This window comes from Oncorhynchus nerka, linkage group LG4, assembly GCF_034236695.1.
Source record: "Oncorhynchus nerka isolate Pitt River linkage group LG4, Oner_Uvic_2.0, whole genome shotgun sequence".
NCBI lineage: Eukaryota > Metazoa > Chordata > Actinopteri > Salmoniformes > Salmonidae > Oncorhynchus > Oncorhynchus nerka.
The window spans coordinates 95,656,133-95,672,913 of record NC_088399.1 but is presented as its reverse complement, the minus strand read 5'-3'; the positions used below and the strand labels follow the sequence as shown (position 1 = coordinate 95,672,913).

Here is a 16,781-nt window from a genome sequence, read left to right as displayed (position 1 = left end):
GGGGAGGCAAGGAGAGGGAGAGGCCAAGATATTATCACTGAGGATGGCGGGATTGAGAGAGAGAGAGATGGATGAGGGGTGATGAAGGGGGTGGAGAGAGAGAGAGAAGGGAGTTACACTGTAAACAGAAGAGAGGGTGAAAAGCTTCAAGTGCAAATCACTGGACAATCTGAAATGTTCCATTCACACAGACAGTGTGTTGAAGTAGGTGCAACGGCTCCTCTTCAACCTCAGTAGGCTGAAGGAATTATGCTTGGCCCCCAAGACCCTCAGAAACTTCTATAGAAGCACCATTGAGAGCATCCTGTCGGGCTGTATCACCGCCTGGTACGGCAACTGCACCGTCTGCTCTCCAGAGGGTGGTGTGATCAGCCCAACTCATCATCGGATGCACACTGCCTGCTCTTCAGGACATCTACAGCTCTCGGTGTCACAGGAAGGCGAAGTAGATCATTAAGGACCTCAGCCACCCGAGCCACTGCCTGTTCACCCCGCTACCATCTAGTAGATCATTAAGGACCTCAGCCACCCGAGCCACTGCCTGTTCACCCCGCTACCATCTAGTAGATCATTAAGGACCTCAGCCACCCGAGCCACTGCCTGTTCACCCCGCTACCATCTAGTAGATCATTAAGGACCTCAGCCACCCGAGCCACTGCCTGTTCACCCCGCTACCATCTAGAAGATGGAGACAGTACAGGTGCATCAAACCTGGGACAAAGAGACTGAGAAACAGCTTCTATCTCCAGGCCATCAGACTGTTAAACAGTCTCCACTAGCCGGCATCCGCCCAGTTTCCTGCCCTGTACCTTAGAGACTGCTGCCCTATGTACATAGTTACACAGTGGGGCAAAAAGTATTTAGTCAGCCACCAATTGTGCAAGTTCTCCCACTTGATGAGAGAGGCGTGTAATTTCCATCATAGGTACACTTCAACAATGACAGACAAAATGAGAGAAAAAAATCCAGAAAATCACATTGTAGGAGTTTTAATGAATTTATTTGCAAATTATGGTGGAAAATAAGTATTACAATGCGATTTTCTGGATATTTTTTTTTCTCATTTTGTCTGTCATAGTTGTAGTGTACCCTATGATGAAAATTACAGGCCTCTCTTATCTTTTTAAGTGGGAGAACTTGCACAATTGGTGGCTGACTAAATACTTTTTTGCCCCACTGTATGTAACACTGGTTTACACACTGTCTTACCCAAAGCATATGTATATACTGCATTCTAGTCAAGGCCTATCCTATTTAACTATTGCTATTATTATCCTACACTGGCCAGCTTATCAGGTACACCACCCCGTTCACTGAAAATGATCACTCCTGCAGACAGTCACATGTCCGTAGTTGCTTATTAAAACAGGCAGACAGGCATCATTCGAACGTTAGAATGGGGCAAAACTAGTGACCTAAGCGACTTTTGAGCGTGGTAGGATCGTTCTGCGCCGGGCATGTCGGATCCAGGATCTCAGAAACAACTGACTTCCTGGACTTTTCACGCACGGCACTGTGTAGGGTTTCCTGTTTCGGTGCGACAAACAAAACAACATCCAGTCAGCAGCAGTCCTGTGGGCGAAAAACAGCTAATTGGCAAGAATGGCAAGAATAGGGCAAGCTAACAGATGGGCCACAAACAGGGAAATAACGGCGCAGTACAACAGTGGTGTGCAGAACGGCATCTCAGGAACACACAACTCGTCGATCCTTGTCACAGACGGGCTGTTGCAGCAGAAGACCACACCGGGTTCCACTCCTATCAGATAAAAACAAGAAGAAGTGGCTCTCTACCTCTCCCTCCTGACCTCCCTCCCTCTCCCTATCTCCCTACCTACCTCCCTCTCCCACCCTCTCTACCTATCTCCCTCCCTCTTTCCCTCTCCCTTACCTCCCTCCCTCTCCCTACCTCTCTCTCTCTCTCCCTCTCCCTACCTACCTACCTCCCTCCCCCTACCTACCCCTCTCCCTCCCTCTACCTCCCTCCCTCTCTACCTCCCTCTCTGCCTCCCTCTCTACCTCTCTCTCTCCCTCTCCCTAATTCCCTCCCTCCCTCTCCCTACCTACCTTTCTCTCCCTACCTCCATCCCTCTCCCTTACCTCCATCCCTCTCCCTACCTCTCTCTCTCCCTCTCCCTACCTCTATCCCTCTCCCTACCTCCACCCCTCTCCCTACCTCTCTCCATCCCTCTCCCTACCTCCATCCCTCTCCCTACCTCCCTCGCTTACTTGCTCCCTCCCTCTCTCCTCAGGCCATTTATAAGATGGTGTCATCTGTGATGAAGATGCCGGAGGATGAGGCCACGCCGGAGAAGAGAACAGACAAGATCTTCAGACAGATGGACCTCAATAATGATGGTGAGAGGGGGGGGGACAAGGGATGGGGGAGAATGGGTGGGGATCACTGTCATGTTACAGTTTTGAGAGTGTCTGAGCAGTATTTGTGTCAGTATTTCAATTCTTCCATTTACTCTCTTTCAATTCCTGTTCTCCTATCGCTTTCTCTTCCTCCTCTCTGTTCTCATTTTAACATTTCCCTCCCTGTATCGTTTTCTCTCTCTCTCTCTCTCTCTCTCTCTCTCTCTCTCTCTCTCTCTCTCTCTCTCTCTTCATCCCCCCAGGTAAACTGTCACTGGAAGAGTTCATTAAAGGTGCCAAAAGTGATCCCTCTATCGTGCGGCTACTCCAGTGTGACCCCAGCTCCGCCTCCCAGTTCTAACCCCGCCCGCCCACCTGGCCTGCCACGCCCACCGTGATTGCTATGGAAATAGTAACTCCAATTAGTTTATGATGGTTCTCATCACTCATATATTTTTGGTGTACAAGATGGAGGAAGAGTTTTAAAAGGAGATAAAGCAAAAATCATGATCATTTTACTTTACTTTTTATTTTTTAAGGAAATAAGGGACATGCATACATTATTATTCAGAAGATGATACGACAACTGAGAATACAAAAAACAAGCCGTTGTCCAATGTGTTTTACTGTCTCTCTGGATCCGGAAGGATGGAATTCTGGAAGAATGGGATGGAATTCTGGAAGAATGGGATGGAATTCTGGAAGAATGGGATGGAATTCTGGAAGAATGGAATGGAATTCCGGAAGAATGGGATGGAATTCTGGAAGAATGGGATGGAATCCCGGAAGAATGGGATGGAATTCCGGAAGAATGGGATGGAATTCTGGAAGAATGGGATGGAATTCCGCTGAGCTCCGCTGCCTCACAACGTCAGAAAGTCCGTCTGCCATTTTTACAAAGTCTGTTTATTTTGGGGAAGATAACGAAGGGAACATTCCATCCTGAGAACCATGCATGGGCCATCTGTGTTCTAATCATTCTGTTCAAAAGATTCCGTTCCCCTCCAATTAAGGCACAGCTCCTCCAATCCTCTTCCACTTTTATATCCATATTTATGTGTACATACATGTGTATATGACATTATACGAAATGAATAGGCAAGTATATCTATCTGTCTTCATAACTCCTGCTGCATTCAGAAGGCAGTATCATGTAGATGTATTGTTTGCTCTGATCCAATATGGGAATTGCCTAATCGTTTGAACATGGGACCGGGACAGGGAAAGAAGTTGTGATGTTTCTGATATATGATCTTTCACTGCGGTAAAGAAAGCTATTGGGTTTTTATTACTGATGTTATAAATGTATTGTTATTATTGATTAATTTAAATGTTTTATTGTTATAATTTTTTATTTGTACATAATATTGTTTTCCTCGTGTTGTTTACTTGTATTTATTTATTTTCATTGTTGTGGTTTTTAATTTGATTTGACATTGAAGATGATTATAACACAGTACTGGAGAGGAATCCATTGAAAGAACGAAAAAGAAAGAAATGAGGACTGTTCCTTGTCATATGGACATTGACTTGTCTTTGGGAACCGTCCGTCTCTGTCCAAGATGGAATGTGGAGATTCCAAAGTCCGGCATTGGAAGGGAAAAATTTGAATATTCTAGAATATTTATATCAGGTGATTCCATAATGCATTTGATCAATGAAACCAGTAGCAACACATCGTATAATTTGAGCCTCCACGAGTGTATGCATGTATGTGTGTGTGTGTGTGTGTGTGTGTGTGTGTGTGTGTGTGTGTGTGTGTGTGTGTGTGTGTGTATGTCTGAGTGTGTGTATGTTTTGTTGTGTGCATGTGTCTACAGTGTGCATGTGTACAGTTTGTGTGCATGTCTGAGTGTGTGTATGTTTTGTTGTGTGCATGTGTCTACAGTGTGCATGTGTACAGTTTGTGTGCATGTCTGAGTGTGTGTATGTTTTGTTGTGTGCATGTGTCTACAGTGTGCATGTGTACAGTTTGTGTGCATGTCCAGACTTTAAACTTTAACAGTATTATACATTCGTGTTGTTTATTATTAATATGTCATATAAGTATTTAAAGTTAGTTATTTTAACACTTTTATCGCATCACTGAGCGGTGAAGTACAGTAGCCACGTCGTCACACGCCTCACTGCATGGTGCACAAAACACGAAAACCCCCATCACAAAACAGTTCCATTTCAAAGCTCTACTTTCTTCAGCAGCCTACCAGACCGCACACAGAAGACACACCGACATGCCGTCTTTGCGCACTCTTGTGCTTGTGTGTCACTTTGGGACAAACTCCCTCCCTCCCGCCTTCTGCCAGACACAGAGCACAACACACTAAGGGCTTGATTATCTCTATCCCTGCTGGCCTTGATTATCTCTATCCCAGCTAACCTTGATTATCTCTATCCCTGCTGGTCTTGATTATCTCTATCCCAGCTAACCTTAATTATCTCTAACCCTGCAGGTCTTGATTATCTCTAACCCTGCAGGTCTTGATTATCTCTAACTCTGCAGGTCTTGATTATCTCTATCCCTGCTGGTCTTGATTATCTCTATCCCTGCTGGTCTTGATTATCTCTATCCCTGCTGGTCTATATTATCTCTATCCCTGCTGGTCTTAATTATCTCTATCCCTGCTGGTCTATATTATCTCTATCCCTGCTGGTCTATATTATCTCTATCCCTGCTGGTCTTGATTATCTCTATCCCTGCTGGTCTTAATTATCCCTATCCCAGTGCTGTTCTTGATTATCTCTATCCCAGTGCTGTTCTTGATTATCTCTATCCCAGTGCTGTTCTTGATTATCTCTATCCCAGTGCTGTTCTTGATTATCTCTATCCCAGTGCTGTTCTTGATTATCTCTGTCCCAGTGCTGGTCTTGATTACCTCTATCCCAGTGCTGGTCTTGATTACCTCTATCCCAGTGCTGTTCTTGATTATCTCTATACCAGTGCTGTTCTACCTTCCTTTTCAAAGCGTTAACCGAGACAGTAGAGAGTGGAATTGTTTTAAGGCAAAGATCACTTAGAGGTTGCATTCCAAGTGACGCCCTATACCTTATAGACTCCACTACTGGTGACAGTCAAGGCCCAGAGGACTCTGAATGAGCGCACCGTAAAACTTTAGTATAAGGGTAGGTAATAAACCATTTATAAACCATTAATAAACTATTTATAAACCATTAATAAACCGTTTTCTCTCCATGTATTAATCATGACTCCCACATGTGTAAATGTCAAATCAAATCAAATTGTATTTGTCACATACACATGGTTAGCAGATGTTAATGCGAGTGTAGCAAAATGCTTGTGCTTCTAGTTCCGACAATGCAGTAATAACCAACAAGTAATCTAGCTAACAATTTCACACAACTACCTTATACACACACAATTGTAAAGGAATGAATAAGAATATGTACATAAAAATATATGAATGAATGTCAGGAAGCATAGTTATTCAGACATGTGTATATATAGTTCCTTAATCATCCTGTGCTGTCCGTTGGTTCAGGTACTGCTGCAATGTCTAGCAACAAATCAAATCAAATCACATTTTATTTCTCACATACACATGGTTAGCAGATGTTAGTGCGAGTGTAGCGAAATGCTTGTGCTTCTAGTTCCGACAAAGCAGTGATAACCAACAAGTAATCTAGCTAACAATTCCAAAACTACTACCTTATAGACACAAGTGTAAGGGGATAAAGAATATGTACATAAAGATATATGAATGAGTGATGGTACAGAGCAGCATAGGCAAGATACAGTAGATGGTATCGAGTACAGTATATACATATGAGATGAGCATGTAAACAAAGTGGCATAGTTAAAGTGGCTAGTGATACATGTATTACATAAGGATGCAGTAGATGATATAGAGTACAGTATATACGTATGCATATGAGATGAATAATGTAGGGAACATTATATTAGGTAGCTTTGTTTAAAGTGGCTAGTGACAAATTACACCGCTCACTCCATGTTATATAGTATTTATTACCTAAATGGCTTTCACTTTATATTAGGGGCTGCAAAAAGACCTGACTGATGATTAGTAAATGGTTTATAAATGTTGGAATAACACACACTTTATAAACGCCTTATAAATGATTTATTACAGTCCCTTAAAATAAAGCGTTACCGAGTGCACACTTCAGGAGAAAGGAGATATTATTTGAAATGCACGCCTAGTTTCCCACAATGTGTACTGCACTGCACCTCTACTATGGGCTTCCAGGGTCACTGCCCCCTGGTGGTTGGATGGGCTTCCAGGGTCACTGCCCCCTGGTGGTTGGATGGGCTTCCAGGGTCACTGCCCCCTGGTGGTTGGATGGGCTTCCAGGGTCACTGCCCCCTGGTGGTTGGATGTGATTCCAGGGTCACCGCCCCCTGGTGGTTGGAATGGCTTCCAGGGTCACTGCCCCCTGGTGGTTGGATGGGATTCCAGGGTCACCGCCCCCTGGTGGTTGGGTGGGGAATATTTGCTTCTCCACTAATGCAAAATTATGGTAACGTTCCCAAAATGTCCAGGTTTTCTAGAAATCCTGATTTTTTTTCAAGATTCCCAGATTTCCTGCTTATTCCAGGAATTCTTCTAATTTGGATTTCTGGAAAAACCTGGAGAATTTGGTAAAGTTACCCGACACCGTCCTACCTGCCCTTTTCTGTTCCAACTGTCTCAAACTAATAACTTGAGTTGGATCAAGATTAAAAATAAACAACTCTTTCTTCCTCCCTTGTTTCTGTTGCATGACAACCTCTAGTTGAGGATGGATTGTTCTGTTTTGAACCGAAATCGATAACAAATATACCTTCTGTGTTTCAAACATGTGCGTGTCTGGGTTTTTCTTTTGGTTGTATTAAAACAAGTCATTTTAAGGAATATTATGATTCTGGTTAAGAGTTTATTAGGAGGAAAACGTGCAGATGATAAAAGATGTCAAATGTATAGAACACATTCAGTGTTCCGTATGACATTCAGTGTTCCGTATGACATCCAGTGTTCCGTATGACATTCAGTGTTCCGTATGACATTCAGTGTTCTGTATGACAGAAAATAATTTTAGTTCTACTCAATGCAAATCTCTCTGTTTTCTCTGACGTGTTGGACAAAGACAGAGCTCACTGTTAATACCACTCAGGGAGGTGGAGAAAGATACTGCTGTGTGTGTGGTAACATGTCATTCCTTTCAAGAATCTTCAGTAATTTAGATAATTAAACAGAAAATCTATGGCAATCTATCGTAACATTGGTAAATTAGATTTGAATAATTAAAAAATAAAATGTTATTCATATATACTATTAATTTATTATTAAATTAATAATGTGTCTATATTGTCCATAAGTTTCTAGTACATGGACCATATGGTTAAAAATAAATAGCCTAATTAATGATAAAAGCATCTAATCAACAATGGAATTATTTTCAATGAACTCTGCAACTCTTCCAACTACTGATTTCTGTCACAACTGCCACCAGTTTGTTGCCAAAACATTGAAAAACATACATACATACATACATACATACATACATACATACATACATACATACACACAATATATATATATATACACAGATTGATAAAGTAATACAAATATATAATGACAAAGTTAACAGGTTCTGACATTTTAGCAACATTTGTTTTTAAAATATGAAATATTTCATTTACGTAAGTATTCAGACCCTTTACTCAGTACTTTGTTGAAGCACCTTTGGCAGTGATTACAACCTCAAGTCTTCTTGGGTATGATGCTACAAGCTTGGCACACCTGTATTTGGGGAGTTTCTCCCATTCTTCTCTGCAGATCCTCTCAAGCTCTGTCAGGTTGGATGGGGAACGTAGCTGCACAGCAATTTTCAGGTCTCTTCAGAGATGTTTGATCAGATTCAAGTCCGGGCTCTGACAGGACCACTCAAAGCCTAGTGGTTAGAGCATTGGACTTGTAACCGAAAGGTTGCATGATCGAATCCCCGAGCTGACAAGGTACAAATCTGTCGTTCTGCCCCTGAACAAGGCAGTTAACCCACTATTCATAGGCCGTCATTTGAAAATAAGAATTTGTTCTTTAACTGACTTGCCTAGTTAAATAAAGGTCAAATAAAATAAATAAAAAAGACATTCAGAGACATTCACTTGTCCCGAAGCCACTCCTGCATTATCTTGGCTGTGTGCTTAGGGTCGTTGCTCAGCAACTGTCTCTTAGGGTCGTGGTCCTGTTGGAAGGTTGGAACCTTCAAGTTTTCATCAATAATCTCTATGTATTTTGCTCCGTTCATCTTTCCTTCGATCCTGACTAGTCTCCCAGTCCCTTCCGCTGAAAAACAGTGATGGTGCCAGATTTCCTCCAGAAGTGACTCTTTGCATTCAGGCCAAAGAGTTCAATCTTAGTTTCATCAGACCAGAGAATCTTGTTTATCATGGTCTGAGAGTTGTTAGGTCCCTTTTGGCAAACTCGCAAGTGGGCTGTCATGTGCCTTTAACTGAGGAGTGGCTTCAGTCTGGCTATTCTACCATAAAGACCTGATTGGTGGAGTGCTGCAGAGATGGTTGTCCTTCTGGAAGGTTCTCCCATCTCCACAGAGGAACTCAGGAGCTCTGTTAGAGTGACCAACAGGTTCTTGGTCACCTTCCTGACCAAGACCCTTCTCCCCAATTGCTCAGTTTGTCCAGGCAGCCAGCTCTAGGAAGAGTCTTGGTGGTTCCAAACTTCTTCCATTTAAGAATGATGGAGGCCACTGTGTTCTTGGGGTCCTTCAATGCTGCAGATTGATTATTTTTTTAATCAATTTTAGATTAAGGCTGTAACGTAACGTAAATATGGAAAAAGTCAAGGGGTCTGAATACTTTCCGAATGCACTGTGTATATATATATAGAACTGATGTAATGGCGACTGTGACCCCCACCACCACACACGCAATGTTGACATTTTCATAAACCCTATCAGTCCTGAGACCTCAGCAAAAATCTACTTTTCATTTCCATTTGATCTGCATGTCCAGCCCTTTACGTTTATAATTAGCCCTCACAACGAGGTGTTTTAACAGTTAATTTTCACGACAAATCAGAGCTACAAGTAGACCACAACAAATATCAATACAAATAAAATATTGTCCAAGATCAAAATGAATTCATATGAACGCTGTTAAGTACAGAAATGGTCGCTGGGAAATGTATATCCAACAGGTCAGTGACAAGTGGGTGGAGTTTGTGACAGCAACTATGCTAATTACAATATTATATATTATATATTAAATATTATATATATATTAATATTATATATATTATTATAGACACTGGGATTTCCTGGTATTTTCTATGATCTTCTATGTTGTAGAACGATGGCCATATCTGGGTTAGGGGTTTCATAGATGGGTATGGAGCTGTATCTGGGTTAGGGATTTCATAGATGGGTATGGAGCTGTATCTGGGTTAGGGGTTTCATAGATGGGTATGGAGCCATATCTGGGTTAGGGGTTTCATAGATGGGTATGGAGCTGTATCTGGGTTAGGGGTTTCATAGATGGGTATGGAGCCGTATCTGGGTTAGGGGTTTCATAGATGGGGTATGGAGCCGTATCTGGGTTAGGGGTTTCATAGATGGGTATGGAGCCATATCTGGGTTAGGGGTTTCATAGATGGGTATGGAGCCATATCTGGGTTAGGGGTTTCATAGATGGATATGGAGCCATATCTGGGTTAGGGGTTTCATAGATGGGGTATGGAGCCGTATCTGGGTTAGGGGTTTCATAGATGGGGTATGGAGCCGTATCTGGGTTAGGGGTATCATAGATGGGTATGGAGCTTTATCTGGGTTAGGGGTTTCATAGATGGGTATGGAGCTGTATCTGGGTTAGGGGTTTGATAGATGGGTATGGAGCTGTATCTGGGTTAGGGGTTTCATAGATGGGTATGGAGCTGTATCTGGGTTAGGGGTTTCATAGATGGGGTATGGAGCCGTATCTGGGTTAGGGGTTTCATAGATGGGGTATGGAGCCGTGGAGGGGTATCATAGATGGGTATGGAGCTCTGGGTTAGGGGTTTCATAGATGGGTATGGAGCTGTATCTGGGTTAGGGCTTTCATAGATGGGGTATGGAGCCGTATCTGGGTTAGGGGTTTCATAGATGGGTATGGAGCCATATCTGGGTTAGGGGTTTCATAGATGGGTATGGAGCCATATCTGGGTTAGGGGTTTCATAGATGGATATGGAGCCATATCTGGGTTAGGGGTTTCATAGATGGGGTATGGAGCCGTATCTGGGTTAGGGGTTTCATAGATGGGGTATGGAGCCGTATCTGGGTTAGGGGTATCATAGATGGGTATGGAGCTTTATCTGGGTTAGGGGTTTCATAGATGGGTATGGAGCTGTATCTGGGTTAGGGGTTTGATAGATGGGTATGGAGCTGTATCTGGGTTAGGGGTTTCATAGATGGGTATGGAGCTGTATCTGGGTTAGGGGTCTAGATGGGGTATGGAGCCGTATCTGGGTTAGGGGTTTCATAGATGGGGTATGGAGCTGTATCTGGGTTAGGGGTTTCATAGATGGGTATGGAGCTGTATCTGGGGTTTCAGATGGGTATGGAGCTGTATCTGGGTTAGGGGTTTGATAGATGGGTATGGAGCTGTATCTGGGTTAGGGCTTTATATAGATGGGTATGGAGCTGTATCTGGGTTAGGGGTTTCATAGATGGGTATGGAGCTGTATCTGGGTTAGGGGTTTCATAGATGGGTATGGAGCTGTATCTGGGTTAGGGGTTTCATAGATGGGGTATGGAGCCGTATCTGGGTTAGGGGTTTCATAGATGGGGTATGGAGCCGTATCTGGGTTAGGGGTTTCATAGATGGGTATGGAGCTGTATCTGGGTTAGGGGTTTCATAGATGGGTATGGAGCTGTATCTGGGTTAGGGGTTTCATAGATGGGTATGGAGCCAGGGCTTTATATAGATGGGTATTAGGGGTTTCATAGATGGGTATGGAGCCATCTGGGTTAGGGGTTTCATAGATGGGTATGGAGCTGTATCTGGATTTCATAGATGGGTATGGAGCCGTATCTGGGTTAGGGGTTTCATAGATGGGGTATGGAGTCGTATCTGGGTTAGGGGTTTCATAGATGGGTATGGAGCTGTATCTGGGTTAGGGGTTTCATAGATGGATATGGAGCCATATCTGGGTTAGGGGTATCATAGATGGGTATGGAGCTGTATCTGGGTTAGGGGTTTCATAGATGGGGTATGGAGCTGTATCTGGGTTAGGGGTTTGATAGATGGGTATGGAGCTGTATCTGGGTTAGGGCTTTGATAGATGGGTATGGAGCTGTATCTGGGTTAGGGGTTTGATAGATGGGTATGGAGCTGTATCTGGGTTAGGGCTTTGATAGATGGGTATGGAGCTGTATCTGGGTTAGGGGTTTCATAGATGGGTATGGAGCTGTATCTGGGTTAGGGCTTTGATAGATGGGTATGGAGCTGTATCTGGGTTAGGGGTTTCATAGATGGGGTATGGAGCCATATCTGGGTGTCCATTGTTCATCGTAATATCAAGAAGCTCATCTCTCTGGTTCTGGTACTGCTGAGGATGATGAAGAGGTTGGTGCTGGGACTTGCTTGAGATGAGACGGGGCCAGAGTGATGAAGATGAGGAGGAGCATGCTGGGGCACGGAGATAGCGAGAGTTGGACGGCTCAGCTGGCGCTACACACACACACACACACACACACACACACACACACACAGCATCCATCAACAGTAGCTGATCAACACTGACTAGAACTGAATGGAATACTAATTTGCGATATGTAAGGTACACTGAACCCAGGTATGAATAATGTCAATGAGAAACCTGAGAAAATATCTCAAGTTATGGCTGGACGGTGGCTGAGAAGGACCAAAACCTCACAGTCTCTGCCGTGGTCTCTGGGCCTGATCTTCTTGTAAAGGAAAGACATACACAAGAGAAATGCTGCACTGAGAAAACCAGCTGGACTATATAGGTCACAGGTCACCACACAGGATCAGTCGTGCTCTGGAGAGAGGAGCGAGACCGGTCAGTGCGTGTGTGTGTGTCGGCGCTCTTTTTTCAGTGTGTGTATGTGCGTATGTCTGTCTGTCTGTACAGAAAACACCCAAATGGACTTTGAAAGTTTACGATCAGAGTCACCCACAAAATCTGTTTTGTCTTCTGGAGAGACAGAAAGAGAAATTTGAGAAAAGTGTGCCAGGAATGTGTTTCGCAAGAAAAGAGTTTATTAACTGAGAAATGATCCGTGAGAAGTTAAAAGGAAGAAGAGGAAGTCTCAGCTTTGAGGAAAATCTGACAGATTATTTACACTGGAGAGGGAATATCAGTAGTAGGGAGAGAGAAAAGTCCCCCAGCATTTCCAGATGAGAGGAGAGACACGTTGACGTTCAGAATGCTGATTTTCTGAATGCAAAGCCAGTCTCTGTGGTGAGAACTAAAGCCTAGCTCAGGAACTGTCTCTGGCTTTCATGATGAAACACCTCTCAATACGCCCCTGGTACAAACACAGTCTGCTTCTAGGAAGAAGCAAGTGTTGAGTGCTACTGTAGACTAGTGTTTGTGAGATTGCAAGCTGGTCAGATCACTTCACAAGAAATTAGCACGACTCAACTGGTTTTCCCTGGATGCCATTGGCTAGATTATGTGGTGGAAAAAGTACCCAATTGTCATACTAAAAGTAAAGATACCTTAATAGAAAATGACTCAAGTAAAAGTGAGTCACCCAGTAAAATATTACTTCAGTAAAAGTCTAAAAGTATTTGGTTTTAAATATACTTAAGTGTCAAAAGTAAACGTAATTGCTAAAATATACTTAAGAATTAAAAAATCAAAGTATAAATATAAATAATTTAAAATTCCTTATATTAAGAAAACCAGCCACATGTTCTAGTTTTTATTTACAGAGAGCAAGGGGCGCAATCCAACACTCAGACATGATTTACAAACAGAGCATGTGGTTAGTGAGTCTGCCCGATCAGAGGTAGTAGGGAGGACCAGGGATGTTCTCTGTTTAGTGAGTCCTCCAGATCAGAGGCTAGTAGGGATGACCAGGGATGTTCTCTGTTTAGTGAGTCCTCCAGATCAGAGGCAGTAGGGATGACCAGGGATGTTCTCTGTTTAGTGAGTCCTCCAGATCAGAGGCAGTAGGGATGACCAGGGATGTTCTCTGTTTAGTGAGTCCTCCAGATCAGAGGTAGTAGGGAGGACCAGGGATGTTCTCTGTTTAGTGAGTCCTCCAGATCAGAGGCAGTAGGGAGGACCAGGGATGTTCTCTGTTTAGTGAGTCCTCCAGATCAGAGGCAGTAGGGATGACCAGGGATGTTCTCTGTTTAGTGAGTCCTCCAGATCAGAGGCAGTAGAGATGACCAGGGATGTTCTCTGTTTAGTGAGTCCGCCAGATCAGAGGCAGTAGGGATGACCAGGAATGTTCTCTGTTTAGTGAGTCCTCCAGATCAGAGGCAGTAGGGATGACCAGGGATGTTCTCTGTTTAGTGAGTCCTCCAGATCAGAGGCAGTAGGGATGACCAGGGATGTTCTCTGTTTAGTGAGTCCTCCAGATCAGAGGCAGTAGGGATGACCAGGAATGTTCTCTTGATAAGTATGTGAATTAGACCACTTTACTGTCTTGCTAAGCATTCAAAATGGAAGGAGGACTTTTGGGTGTAACTGCCATCGTCGGTGGAAGAAGGTGAGGACCAAGGTGCAGCGTGGTATGTGTCCATATTTATTAAATGAACACGGAAATAACAAAACTAACAAAGAGAAACGACCGAAAACAGTTCTGGCTGGTGCAGACACACAACAGGAAACAGGGACTGCCAGACGGGACTGCCTGACGTGATGGCTCCTTGCTGTCCCCAGTCCACCTGACCGTGCTGCTGCTCCAGTTTCAATTGTTCTGCCTTATTATTATTCGACCATGCTGGTCATTTATGAACATTTGAACATCTTGGCCATGTTCTGTTATAATCTCCACCCGGCACAGCCAGAAGAGGACTGGCCACCCCACATAGCCTGGTTTCTTCCTAGGTTTTGGCCTTTCTAGGGAGTTTTTCCTAGCCACCGTGCTTCTACACCTGCATTGCTTGCTGTTTGGGGTTTTAGGCTGGGTTTCTGTACAGCACGAAGGGCTTTATAAATACATTTGATTTGATTTTGATTTGAACAGAAAACAGAAAACAATCACCCACGAAACACAATAGAAAACAGGCTCCTTAAAGGGACAACGATTGACAGCTGCCTCTGATTGAGAACCATACCAGGCCAAACACAGAAATAGCAAATCATAGAAAAACGAACATAGACCCCCCCACCCAACTCACGCCCTGACCATACTAGAACAAAGAAGCATCTACAACTCTTTGAGCGAGCCGGTCGCATCCGCGCTTCGGTCTCCTTCGGTCTGCAGGTTGTATAACTTTTTCATTACATTTCATTACATTTCATTATAGTACAACGGTCTGATTTGTCTAATCTTAGCAATTTCTTCTTAGCTAGCTACATAGCCGTCGTTGTATCAAAGATAATTGCGTAATTATCGTATTTCGTCGTCCTCCTATCTGCCCAACACGTTCACCGTCTACCGTAGCACTGTAGTAACTATCACACTCAACTGAACGACTTGATTAGTGTAGTGTTAGCTAGCTACATAGTTGTCTTTGCTGTCTTCGTATCCAAGATAATTGTGTAGTTTAGAGTGTGGAGTCTTAGAGTGATAATTGCGTTATTATCGTATTTCGTCGTCCTCCTATCTGCCTAGCAGCTAGCCAGCTAGCATACGTTCACCGGCTACCGTAGCACTGTAGTAACTATCACACTCAACTGAACGACTTGATTAGTGTAGTATTAGCTAGCTACATAGTTGTCTTTGCTGTCTTCGTATCCAAGATAATTGTGTAGTTTAGAGTGTGTAGTCTTAGAGTGATTATCTTAATTTACCGAGGTTAGCTAGCCAGCTATTTTGTCGTCCTTAACGTAGGAGACACTCCTAGCTAGCCAACAGCCAGCCAACGTCTACTGAATAGAACTTTCGCATTCCGGTCGCATTCCGCTTCGCTCCACAGGTAGTATCACATTTTAATTTCATTACAGTCCCAACGGTGTGATTTGTTTGATCGTAGCTAGCTACATAGCTAGCTACATAGCCGTCTTTGTTTCAAAGATAATTGTGTAGTCTAGAGCGATTTTCTAGGTTAGCTAGCCAGCTATTGTCGTTCTCCTAACGCAACGTAACGTAACCAACACTGCTAGCTAGCCAGCTAGCCCCCGAATAGCAGCATTGTAGAAACTTCACACTCAACGGAACGACTTGATTAGGGTAGTGTCAACAACGCAGCTAGCCTACCTCAGCAGTACTGTATCATTTTAATCATTTTAGTCAATTAGATTCTTGCTACGTAAGCTTAACTTTCTGAACATTCGAGACGTGTAGTCCACTTGTCATTCCAATCTCCTCTGCATTAGCGTAGCCTCTTCTCTAGCCTGTCAACTATGTGTCTGTCTATCCCTGTTCTCTCCTCTCTGCACAGACCATACAAACGCTCCACACCGCATGGCCGCGGCCACCCTAATCTGGTGGTCCCAGCGCGCACGACCCACGTGGAGTTCCAGGTCTCCGGTAGCCTCTGGAACTGCCGATCTGCGGCCAACAATGCAGAGTTCATCTCAGCCTATGCCTCCCTCCAGTCCCTCGACTTCTTGGCACTGACGGAAACATGGATCACCACAGACAACACCGCCACTCCTACTGCTCTCTCTTCGTCCGCCCACGTGCTCTCGCACACCCCGAGAGCTTCTGGTCAGCGGGGTGGTGGCACCGGGATCCTCATCTCTCCCAAGTGGTCATTCTCGCTTTCTCCCCTTACCCATCTGTCTATCGCCTCCTTTGAATTCCATGCTGTCACAGTTACCAGCCCTTTCAAGCTTAACATCCTTATCATTTATCGCCCTCCAGGTTCCCTCGGAGAGTTCATCAATGAGCTTGATGCCTTGATAAGCTCCTTTCCTGAGGACGGCTCACCTCTCACAGTTCTGGGTGACTTTAACCTCCCCACGTCTACCTTTGACTCATTCCTCTCTGCCTCCTTCTTTCCACTCCTCTCCTCTTTTGACCTCACCCTCTCACCTTCCCCCTACTCACAAGGCAGGCAATACGCTCGACCTCATCTTTACTAGATGCTGTTCTTCCACTAACCTCATTGCAACTCCCCTCCAAGTCTCCGACCACTACCTTGTATCCTTTTCCCTCTCGCTCTCATCCAACACTTCCCACACTGCCCCTACTCGGATGGTATCGCGCCGTCCCAACCTTCGCTCTCTCTCCCCGCTACTCTCTCCTCTTCCATCCTATCATCTCTTCCCTCTGCTCAAACCTTCTCCAACCTATCTCCTGATTCTGCCTCCTCAACCCTCCTCTC

General features: G+C 44.1%; 1 protein-coding gene across 1 annotated transcript in view; it reads left to right on the top strand.

Annotated features, from left to right (window-relative positions):
• The window catches only part of LOC115128746 (hippocalcin-like protein 1), an 82,617-nt gene extending 75,452 nt beyond the window's left edge, over positions 1–7,165 (top strand). Inside the window, exons 4-5 of the mRNA XM_029658884.2 lie at positions 2,253–2,358; positions 2,622–7,165. Of these exons, the coding sequence (XP_029514744.1) occupies positions 2,253–2,358; positions 2,622–2,719 (204 nt within the window). The 3' untranslated portion in view covers positions 2,720–7,165. The remainder of the gene's footprint in view (positions 1–2,252; positions 2,359–2,621) is intronic.
• Positions 7,166–16,781: the final 9,616 nt, after the last annotated feature.